The 12356-nt window shown below is 33.0% G+C and overlaps 1 protein-coding gene across 4 annotated transcripts; it reads left to right on the top strand.

The window, feature by feature from the left end:
- Positions 1 to 908: 908 nt before the first annotated feature.
- LOC114323425 (auxin transporter-like protein 2) lies at positions 909 to 11680 on the top strand. Of its 4 annotated transcripts, none has more exons than XM_028271026.2 (9): positions 909 to 1512; positions 1702 to 1894; positions 2003 to 2188; positions 2277 to 2389; positions 2475 to 2658; positions 4028 to 4125; positions 8129 to 8336; positions 9387 to 9644; positions 10902 to 11680. In XM_028271026.2, the coding sequence occupies exons 2-9, from the start codon at positions 1730 to 1732 to the stop codon at positions 11115 to 11117; spliced, it is 1428 nt and encodes a 475-aa protein (XP_028126827.1). In that variant the 5' UTR covers positions 909 to 1512; positions 1702 to 1729; the 3' UTR covers positions 11118 to 11680. The 4 variants fall into 4 exon arrangements, with proteins under 4 accessions (XP_028126827.1, XP_028126828.1, XP_028126829.1 ...); XM_028271027.2 differs by having other exon boundaries at positions 914 to 1525; XM_028271028.2 differs by having other exon boundaries at positions 985 to 1512; positions 1673 to 1894.
- The last annotated feature ends 676 nt before the right edge of the window (positions 11681 to 12356 follow it).

Below are 12356 nucleotides of genomic sequence, written 5' to 3'. Positions count from 1 at the left end.
TTGGAGCATGGAAAAGGCCATTTTTCATCAAAATTTAAATCTGATATCAATTTTGGTTCAGCGTTGGAGATGGTCTAAGTACATATTATTTTAAGAAGTAGGTAATTCGTTAATTTTTCTTAAAAAAATATATAAAAAAAAATAGAGACATGATATGACTTAAAAAAATTAAAAATACAAAACTCAGGCCTTGTTTGGTTTGTATTTGAGAAACATATTTTGAGATAAAAAGTATCAAAAATTTGTTTGGTTTGGTTTTTTTTAAAAGATGTTTTGAAAAATTATTTTGAGAGAAAATTTTAGAAAAAGTGATTGATTTGATGTGTATGAAAGAGAGATTTGTTTAGAAAATTTGTAAACCAAACAAGTTTTGAAAAAATTTATTTGGTTTTATTGCTTTTGAAAATTTATTTATAGAAAATTGTTTTCAAAATTTTTTAAGAAATACAAATCAAACAAGGCCTAAAATTTTTAACTCCCCGGCCAAAAAATAAACCTGATCAAAGAAGTGTTATACATGTGTTTTTCGTAACGTTAATCATGACAAAATTTTCATGATGTCTAACATTTTTCTTACATTTTGAGCCGTTACGAAGCGGTTCAGGACTACAAAAGGGACCATCTATCGAGTCCTCAGTCCTCACCATCTAAACCAAGTCTTTGGTGGTGTTTGGGAAGTTGGTTCCCAAATTTTTTTCTCATTTTTTTCACTAAAAGACAGAAGTTTTGCAAAACCAAAAAAAACACATCCAAACAAAATATCACATCCAACCCCATAATCATTTCACTTTTTCTCTCACAAACATCACATCCAACCACATAAAAACCCAACTATCTTCCCAAACACCAAAAATTTTTTATCTCATAAAAACCTACATCTACTAAAATCTACATAAAAACTCACTTCCCAAACACCATCTTTGTCGCATAAACCACTCGATTCTTTCCCTCTCAAACAAACACCAAAGAATCGAATCAGAAGTGGAATACACACTGGGACTGGAGTTCCCTCTTATTTAGAGAGAGAGAGCGTGAGGAATCTCAAACCCAAAAAAGCAAAATATTATAATATATATATATACTGCGTGTGTACTTGAATGGGATCAAAAAATGGTGCTTTCTTTGCTTTGCTATACTCTCTGTAGAAAACCAGTTCTGGGTTTTCTCTGCTTTTGAGGTCTCTCTCGCCGCCTTTGGGGTTTCGGCACGGCCTTTTTCTCTGCAGCAAAATCTGGGTTTTGAAGCCGCATTTAAGTCGCCTAGTGGTTGTTCGACAGATTGTCTAGCTGGACCTCTTTCAATTATTTCTGGCTACCATTTAACTCTCTCTCTCTCTCTCTCTCTCACTGCCAAAATCTTTGAATTAAGAATTCTGACTCTCTGCTTCAATTGTAACCTCACAAATCACTCTTGTTTTTTGCTTCCAAAACCAAAGAAGAAAAAAAAAAGGTAAGAACAATCAAGGATTTGCTTTCAGAGAATTGGGTTCCAGAAAGAGACGACTCGGACTAGGTATGAGAAAGTGGTAATGTTCTTTGTTTTTGTTTTCTTTGATTTTTGTATCTTTTTGGGTTTTTGGATCTGGGGTACTCTTTGGCTTTCGTTTTCTGGGGAAGAGAAGTTTTTACATTTTTTTCTGTTTTTTGTTTTTTGTTTTTTTTGTCTCATTTAGCGTCTTTTATGTGTTCTGCCTGAAATTAGACACATAATTTAGAGGAAATAGAAGACAATGTTGGCTCAAAAACAAGGAGAGGAGGCCATAGTCAACGAGGCCGAACATGAAGGCAATAAGGAAGAAGAGAAGCAAGAAGATCACTCCATTTTCAGTGTCAAGAGCATCCTCTGGCATGGAGGCTCTGCTTGGGATGCTTGGTTCAGTTGTGCTTCCAATCAAGTATATTAAAAAAAAACCACAAACATATATTCATTTAGATGAATATATACCTATTTCAGGAATTTCATTTCTAGATTGATCTGATAATTATCATGTTCTTCATCACAGGTAGCACAAGTTCTGTTAACCTTGCCCTACTCATTCTCTCAACTGGGTATGTTATCTGGAATAATATTCCAGATTTTCTATGGTCTCATGGGTAGTTGGACAGCTTACCTCATCAGTGTTCTGTACATTGAGTACAGATCCAGAAAGGAGAAAGAGAATTACAGCTTCAAGAACCATGTCATACAGGTTTATTTTTATTTTTATTTATTTATTTTTATGGCCTCTCTCCACGACGACGACGACGACGCTGAAACTGTTTTGTTGTGAGTTGCAGTGGTTTGAAGTGCTTGATGGGCTACTGGGTCCTTACTGGAAAGCAGTGGGTCTAGCTTTCAACTGTACTTTTCTTCTATTTGGATCTGTCATACAGCTTATTGCTTGTGCAAGGTAAGTTCTTGATTTTATTTTCCTTTTTTCTTCAAACTTGAATTGAGTTTGATGTAGTTTTCGGATGTGTTCATGGTGAGTACAGTAATATATATTATGTCAATGATAAATTGGACAAGAGGACATGGACATACATATTTGGAGCTTGCTGTGCAACCACTGTGTTCATACCCTCCTTTCATAACTACCGAATTTGGTCTTTTCTTGGCCTTGGGATGACCACTTACACTGCCTGGTACTTGACCATAGCCGCCTTCACACATGGCCAGGTAATAAATTTCCACGCATGGAAAATAAGAGTAATGTTACATACCTCAAATATTCTATTAAAAGTTTTACTAAATATTTGATATGGGTATATGGGTCCCACGTGGGTTCCACACCATGTGAGACATTTGGTAAAATTTTTGATAGAATTTTTGAGGTCACTAGCATTTTTGGGAGATATTTGGAAATTTATTTCAAAGTAAATTATAATATACTTTTGAATTTTTATTTAAAATACGAATTGTCTTTTGTAATTTAAAAAATTACAATTATTGTTTTGTCATAATTTTTTATTTAACATAAATAATTGAAAAAATAAAATTTTTAACTATTTATCTATGCAATAATAAAATTATCCGAATTATTAATTAAAATAAAATTTTAACATAATTAAAAATTATTAATTAATTTGATAATTTATTAATAAAAAGATCAATTTATTATGAAATTAAAAATTTTAGAAGTCATAATAAAATATACTATATAAAATTATAAAAAAAGTATTATATTTTAATTATTAAAATATATAAACTATTCCTTTAATTCATGTATATATGTTTACTGTGGTTGTTATTTTCTTTATATATAATGATAAGTCATATTTACCGCACATATTTTTTTAAATTTAAAATTAAAAAAACTGGAAACTAAACATAATTTTCTTCTTAACTTACATATAATTAGATTTTTTTTTAAAATTTATTTAAATTATTTTTACTTCATAACCTTTAAAGTTTAACTAATAATCATTACATGTCGACTTGAACTTTATAAGGAAAAGTCAACTCAATAAATTGTATTAAACAACAAGACCATTAAATTTTCTATCATTAAATTCTTTGTTATGGGTGTGTGAATGTATGCATGGTTTTTAATTTTGTATGCCAATAGGATATGTGGTTTTATTTTTCATCAATCACAAATCAATCACAAATGTTTGTGTTTTTTATTATTTTTTAAACACTCAAATATAGATTTAGGCTTTGTTTGATATATATTAAAAAAGTCAAAAAGTTATTATTTTATTTAAGTCATATTATCTTATTTAAGTCACATCACTTTTCTATCATATCATTTTAAATTCAATCTATATTTCATAAAAAGTTAAAAAGTACACTTACTTAAAATATTTCAAACAACCCCATAATGAACTCCATTATTAAAACTAATTACAATAATAAAAATATATCTTATAGCATATACTCTATCTACATATAAAAATTACTCATCTATAAAATTTCAGTGTTTTGAGATTTTTGAAATCGAATGTTTTATTTTGTAGTGGGTTTCTCCAAATTGAAGCCAATAATATATGTAATCTCGACAGCAATAATAAAAGAATGTGTGGGGTGGGTGGGAATTGTTTCGCAGGTTGAAGGAGTGGAATACTCGGCTCCCAAAAAGCTAGTGCTGTATTTCACCGGAGCCACCAATATTCTATACACCTTCGGTGGACACGCTGTCACTGTGTAAGTTTATTTAATTTATGTATAAGTTACAAATGTGTCGTTTAATAACATTTACGTTTTTAATTTTTTGTTTATATTTATAAAAATTTAAAAAATTCAAATAAAATTTATTTGATAAAATTTTTGATTTATAAATTAGTGATCTCAGTTTATAAATTTGGTCAAAATATGAAAATACAAAAAATGTGTTTATATTTTGAGTTTTGATTTTTTTTTTTACCACCCAACACTAGCCACCACCCGCTACCATTTTCTACCACCGTCTTCCGCTACCACCACCCACCTGCCACCACCACTCACCACCCACCTGCCACCACCACCGACCACCCGCTCGCCACCACCCACCACCCCTTGCCACCACCACCCGCTACCAACCACCACCCACCACTACTATCCACCACCTGCCACCTACTTGCCACCATCACTCACCACCCATCTGTCACCACCATCCACCACTTGCCACCACCTGCTTGCCACCACCTGCCATCCACCCGTCGCCGCCACTACCACCCACCACCACCACCACCACCACCATCACCCACCTGCCACCACCACCACCATCACCCACCTGCCACCACCACCACCACCACCCACTCTCTACCACCTACTACCAGTCACCGTCACCGTCACCGTCACCCACCACCCCCACCATCCACCCGTCACCTACTTGCCACCATCACTCACCACCCATCTGTCACCACTATCCACCACTTGCCACCACCTGCCATCCACCCGTCGCCGCCACTACCACCCACCACTACCATCACCACCATCACCCACTTGCCACCACCACCCACTCTCTACCACCTACCACCAGTCACCGTCACCGTCACCGTCACTCACCGCCCCCCCACCTGCCACCATCCACCATCACCCGTCATCTGCCACCATCCACCATCACCCGTCATCTGCCACCCACCTGTCACCACCACCTGCCACCGCCACCACCACCACCACCACCCACTATCTGCCACCGTTACCCATCCACCCACCATTACCACCCACCCACCACCACCCGCCATTCGCCACCTACTTGTTGCTACCACCCACCACCGTCACCCACCCACTCACCACCACCACCCGCCACCTATCCTCCACCACCAACCACCCACCACCACCCGCCATCCGCTTGCCACCACCGCCTGCCACCAGCACCACCACCACCCATTCGTTACCACCCACCACCCCGCCACCGTCACCCATCCACCCGCCACCACCACCCATCCGCCACCACCCACCACCACCATCTACCCATCACCCACCGTCACTACTTTCCACCACCGTCTTCCGCTGCCACTTGTCACCACTTTCCATTTCTCACTATTTTTAATATTTTTAAATTTTTTTAAACATTTTGTCAATTACTAAACGCGTTTGTAGTTTATGTTTTTTTAAAAATAAACAAAAAATAAACAAAAACCACTTTATAAAATTTTTATAAATATAAACTGAAAACGTAAACGTTACCAAATACACTCAAATGCTCTTGTAATTTCAAAAATTACAATTATCTCTTTATCATAATTTTTATTTAATAAAACTAACAAAAAATTTTAAAACCTTAATTATTCTCCTACGCAATAATAAAATTATCAAAATTAATAATTAAATTTTTTTTCCTGATACCATTAAAAAAAAGTTAATTTACTTTATGATTTATTAATAAAATGGATCATTTGTTATGTAATTAAAAATTTTTTAGGATGAGATATAATATTCACAACTAAATGAGATAATTTGTATTTTAAATAAACTTTGAATAATATACTTATAATTTATCATTAATTAATTTATTATTTATTTATATTTTTGAATTATCTTGTAATATCAAATATATACAAATAAAGGAGGCGAGGCTCCTTTATGGGCTTAGACTGTATAAGGAGGCGAAGGTCGAGTAGTCATTCTTAGGTGGTTGTTACATGGTGAAATCATTCAGTGTTGTAGCGCTAAGTTACCGATTTACATATAAATAGAAATTTGAATTCACATTGTTGACATTAATACTGTGTGTAGTTGAAAAATTTAAAAATAGATTTAAAAAATGAATGGAAAAAGATGTGTGAAATTATATTTTGTTTTATTTTTTAAATTTTTTTTCTAAATTTTTTTTCTAAATTCACCAATCAAACACTGCCTAAGTACAATTAGGCAGACTTAGAAAATTCATATGTACAAATAAGTTTATATATCATAGGGGCTGTTTGGAAAGCAATTTTTTTGACTTTTTTTTAGCTAAAATAGTCTTAAAAGACAAAATAAGTTAAAATAGTTAATAAGATAAAATGTCAAATCAAATTCATAATTATTTTATTTTTTATCTCACAAACATTACATCTAATTACAAAAAAATTCAACTATCTTTTCAAACACAAAAATTTTAACCTTTTAAAATAATCAAAAATTAAAATAATCTACTAAAATAACTTCTTCTCAAACACATACATTATTATTTTTTGGTCTTCTTTCTACACGGCTTCTGTGCAGCTTTTGCCGGCCACCTCGGGTTTGAGACCACAGACAGAATAATGGAAACTGCTTTTGTTTGTTTGCCTGGCAAACAACAGTTTACTCTCCACCCCCTCCTTTCCCGTAGCAGAAAAACAATAGTGAAAGGAAATGGGTCTGGTTTTAGATTTTAGTTGTCCCACTAGTTCTCTGTTCGTGTTAATTCCTACCCAAAAATCTATACTCGGCGGTTTATCGAGGAGTTCGATCTTATCCGCGCATCTAAAAAAGTGTCTAACACTATAATTTGTGATAAGTTTGAAGTAGTTAGTGAGTGGCCCATATATACTTTTTGAATCGGGGAATTATTATTACACATTTTATTTAGCACTTTTTAAATAATTTATTTAAATATGTGTAGTATGTATATATATATATATATATATGACTCATTTCGGTATACACTTCACACACCTTATCTAAATATATACCATTTAAATGTTAAATATTTTTGTGATAATATCACATATTTTATAGTTAAAAAATACCAAACATTATTATAAAAATACTTAATTTTATTTCTAAATAAAGAATTATTTTAAAATTCCTTTAGACATTATAGACTTGATTCCTGTGTAGTGGATACTAAAAAAATTAAAAAAAAAAACAGAAAATAAAAAGACCGAAATTTATATGCGTACGAATATCATTTCCGATTCTCCATTGTGGACTTCATTCTCAATATCTCATTTGTTTGTCAAGCAGTGTCTATTTTGGTAATTTCCCTGGATTTCTTGTACTACTATTAATCGTCAAAATTAGAATCCAAAGGACAGACGTTTGAAAGTGTCTTTCTTTGATCATTCAAATCATTACCCACAGTTTTTCACCCAGTTGTCAAAAAGGAGCCATCACAATTCGGCTGAGTTATTTTATGAGAAAAGAAAAATGATTCATACCTCTAAAAAAGAAGCTCTAAAAGAGTTCTAATTTGTCATTTTCTCCCTCTTTTTTTGTCTTCTACTACACTGTTTTTTTTTTTTTTTTTTAATTCATGACAACTCATTAGAGCTGTACGGCTGGTGCTCTAATTAGAGCTTTCCAGCAGCTCTAATGAGAAAATTATAATTCTGTCATAAAATAATTATAAATTAATAAAAAATTTAAAATTTTACCAAGTTATTAATATTTATAAATTTTATCATTAAATTAAAATTATTTTTAAAAATTTACACTGAATTGTAATTTATCTCTTATTCTATTGGAGGCAGTGCCATCATTAGACTCATTTTATTTTTGGAAAAAAAATTATTTGTTACTAAATAAATGTTTTCACTTTTAGATTGTATATATAAATTTGTGTAATAAAATTTTTGACACTAAAAAAATAAAAAATAAATGATTCAAAGCACCACGTTAGATTGGATTGAGCGAGAAATTTCTTTCATATAAAATTAGCATAAAAAATTGAAAAAAAATCATCTCACAATGCTTAAGGGCCCAACAAAAACGATAAATTACCGATTGTACTATTTTTTTTCTCCAAATATTGCAGGGAAATTATGCACGCTATGTGGAAACCTCAAAAATTCAAGTACATATACTTAATAGCGACACTCTACGTTTTCACACTAACGCTGCCGTCAGCTTCTGCCGTCTACTGGGCATTTGGTGACCAACTATTAAACCATTCCAATGCTTTGTCTCTTCTCCCCAAGACCCGTTGGCGTGACACTGCCGTTATTCTTATGCTCATTCACCAGGTATACTACTACCATTATTATTTTTTTTAAAGATGGATTTTTTTGTTTTTGTTTTGGTTAGCTAATAGTTTTTGGAATTTATGGGGGTACTTGTAGGTTTTGTGTTTAGTTCATAGATTTGGATAGAGATTTAAAAAAAGAAAGGAGAAAAAGATATGTAAAATATAGTTATATTTCATTCACATTTCACTTATTTTTTTCTTTTCATTTCCAAACTCGTCCTAAAATCCTTAAACCAAACACAGTTAAGAGTTTTTCTGCTTATTGCAACTAAATTACCCGAATAAGTTTAAAATAAAAAATTTATTAAGAAATTGTGAAAAAGACCTTGTCGGGGTAGTTAATTGAAATTTATTATTTATTATTTTTAATTTTGAAATTTATGTTATAATGTTTGGTATAACTTTTGGTTACGTTTTATGACGCAAAGTAATTTAAATAATTGTAGAAATGACTATTGAGAAGTTGGGGAAGGAATAATTTGAGGACAAATTTCACCCATAATCCCTGTATATTTTGCTTCTTATGTGATTTGGATCTTTGTAGTTTTAATTGTTTCGATTTTGCACTTGAAATTTTCACATTTTGTTAATTTAGTACTATCGATAACATATCTTAGAAATTGCATTAAAATTAAGAACAGAATTGACATTCAATTTAAGATTGTCCAATATTTTTTGAATAGGCCATTTTGATCCTACTTTCTACCCAATTTTTAACGGATGTTATTACTCAACCTAAATTGACACAGTATGATACAAATGAAAATACATGGACCAAATTGAAATGAGACAAATTGCTAGTGGGGCCATGGGGGTATAATTTTCTCATAATTTTAACTTACAGTTTTCTTATTAGTTTTAATTTACAAAATACTACACCAAACAGAAGCTTTAGTTCATGCATATGTGTTATTATTATATACCTTGTCAGTCTGAAAAACTGTACCAAACAAGATGATAACTGTTCTCATAAAAAAGTGTTTTTGTGGAACTGAGACCCTAACTAGATTGTTTTTGTTTTTTTGTTTTTGGTGGTGGTGGTGGGCAGTTCATAACATTTGGGTTCGCATGTACACCACTGTACTTCGTGTGGGAGAAGGTAATAGGAATGCATGACACAAGAAGCATATGCCTAAGGGCACTAGTAAGGCTACCAGTGGTGATACCAATATGGTTCTTGGCCATTATATTCCCATTCTTTGGTCCCATTAACTCTGCAGTTGGGGCTCTCTTGGTTAGCTTTACCGTCTACATCATCCCTGCTCTCGCTCATATGCTCACTTTCAGAAAGGCCTCTGCTCGCCAGGTATCTCTCTCCTCTCTCTCTCTCTCTTCCCAATTATTCCTACTGCCATATATTCTAGCATGCTCTTGGACCACTTATATGGGAATAATCTATGAGGCTTTATGTGCCATCTACTTCAGTTTACAACAATGCCCTTTATCTACTTTTGATTATTTTTATTTGCAAGGCTTATGCTGGTCTTTATGATTGTGTTTGAATCTTGAATTTCTATAAAGATTTTTGAAAAGAAAGGAAAAACAAAAGGGGTAAATTTTTGTTACTTTTCTCTTCCTTTCAACCTATAAATCTCCTCGAATCTAAGATTCAAACACAGTCTAAAGTTTTAAGTGGACACGAATATCTCCAATTATGTTGGAGAGTCTTGTATTACGTTGCGGTAGTATGGTACCTAGCGATATAAATGGATTGAGATGTTTGCGAGCTTGGCTTGGTTAGTTTATTATTTATTTAAATGATGTAAATAATAGCCATAAAAAAAAATTATTGAGCTTTGAGCCAAGTCGAGCTTGAGTTAGATTTTTTAGTTCAATAAACAAATAAGCCAAGCTAAGTCCACAAAGTTCAACTTGTTTGCAGCCATAATAATACCTATGCTGCGCACATGTAGAGAGTTAATTTGTACTGATAATCTGCTGATGAAAGGAAAGTATTGGGATGAACTGTTAATTCAAATGTCTTATATTTATGTTTGATTTTTTATGATGTCGTGTCTAATTTTAATGATGGGAGTAGTTTGCAAGTATCAAAAACATTTGGGTAGACAGAACCAAGCCTACTATTGCATTATTAAAGAGTTGGATTTGGAAGCATTGCTAGATGGAGACTAGATTGGTGGGATGTCCTTTGCTAGATGAGACGGGATAGTTGGGATGTCCTTTTCATTTTAGTTAAAAGGTACAGTCTCAGTGTTAGTATTATGTCTAACATGAGCTGGCTTAGTTGACTCATTTGTGTCTTAACTTGTACCTATTTACCATATTTTCTCCATCAATTGTAACAACCCCAAAAGGATCAGACCTACTTGACACTCTTGTCAAACTCAATCTTCTTCTTGCCAAACTAGCAGATTTTTTGACAAAAATTGGCCTTTTTTTTTCTTTTTGTTTTAGTGAACATTTTAGGCATTTGTAGTTTATAAAAAAAATTCAGTAAAGAAAAAAAAATCAGACATAATCTTTGTCAAAAAGGGTGTGGACTTTGAACCGAACCATTTTTTTATATATTAAACGTAGTTAAATTAGTTTCTTTGAATTGCAGAATGCGGCGGAGAAGCCTCCTAGGTTTATGCCAAGCTGGACTGCCATGTATGCACTGAACATCTTTGTTGTTGGTTGGGTCTTGGTGGTGGGTTTCGGGTTCGGTGGATGGGCTAGCATGACCAACTTTATTAGGCAAATTAACACATTTGGGCTCTTTGCTAAGTGCTACCAATGCAAACCTCCAACACCAACACCAACAACGGCGAAACACTGAGTCAACTTGTGATGGCTCAACAGGATTCAACCAAAACTCTTCAGAACCTGGTTAGGATCTTCTATGCTAGAAAATGTGATTGTTTCTCGATTCGATCACTTACAGCTACACAATCTGATTTTTCTTTAAATTAGATTTAAAGTTTAATTAAATATCAGATTTGGTGATTGCAAAAGACATTCTGGACAGAAGATTTTGTGCTCAAACTCTTTCCCGGTCTTCTCTCCCATATTTTGTATATTATAGGTAGGGAGGTAGCAATATTTCACCTACATGTAATTTGTGTGTTGTTGGATTTCTTTTTTTTTTTTTTTCTTAAAATAGTAGATGAACTAGTGTGTTGAATTGTGATGATTCCTTAGCTATCAAAGCATAGGCTAGTTAAAATCAGTATATGCTTAGGTGCAATTTTTTTTGTCACTTTTATTTTATTTTTTTGTGCAATTTTATATTGCATAGTTTTTCTTGTAATAGCTTGAAATGTCATTATTACCTAGCATGTTTCCAAAGCGTGTTCATCTTGTAGAAATATAAGGTTATGGTATGGGTTGCTTGTGTTTTAATGCGGATGCAGTGTGGGCTTGGATGTGGACATTCCTTAAATGACCCTTTTACCCTTGGATTCTCTTTTGAGACAATGGGCCGTGGGCCCGCCCATTCAGATGGGTTGGTACCTTTGTCCACCTCTCTTTCTCTCTCTCTCTCCCTCCTCATACATTATTCTCTCTGCCTGCCCCCTACCCCAAAAAATAACTCACATGCATGAACCCACCCCATTGTTTTGTGCTTTAATCAACATATCATTTGAAAAATTCTATTCATTCCAAAAATTTATATGAAAAATGTCACAAGAATATGTAAATATGTAATTTTTATAAATAAAAACAGTACAACGAGTTTTTTGTTTAGTAAAGCGATTTATCAACATAAATTTTATAGATTAAAAAATACATCTAGAACGATGTAATAGTGATGTATTTGTAATTATAAATAAGTGATTTGATTTGACGTGTTTGTAATTGTAGATAAGTGATTTGATTAGAAATGAAAGACTATATAAAGCCATTTCATTGTTACATAAATTTTGTTTTATAGCATTACAATTTGCTTTAAGAATAGTGTTATACAAAAATAAATAAATAAACTATAGAATTTTAATCCACAATGATGTGGGAGACCTTGGGTCTTAACATTACTTAAAAAACTAAGTCCTATGAGTAGGACTTGTATTTTGAACCA

The sequence above is a fragment of the Camellia sinensis genome, chromosome 10 (genome assembly GCF_055761805.1).
Source record: "Camellia sinensis isolate YWXY chromosome 10, ASM5576180v1, whole genome shotgun sequence".
In the NCBI taxonomy this organism is placed as follows: Eukaryota; Viridiplantae; Streptophyta; class Magnoliopsida; order Ericales; family Theaceae; genus Camellia; species Camellia sinensis.
This window is presented reverse-complemented; position numbering and strand designations above follow the sequence as displayed.

Bases quoted from the DNA above. Each gene is read 5' to 3' on its own strand.
- LOC114323425 (XM_028271026.2), top strand. From the start codon at position 1,730: ATGTTGGCTCAAAAACAAGGAGAGGAGGCCATAGTCAACGAGGCCGAA. The intron at 2,189-2,276 runs GTTTATTTTTAT...TGTGAGTTGCAG, and splicing joins TCAAGAACCATGTCATACAG to TGGTTTGAAGTGCTTGATGG. The intron at 8,337-9,386 runs GTATACTACTAC...GGTGGTGGGCAG, and splicing joins TTCTTATGCTCATTCACCAG to TTCATAACATTTGGGTTCGC.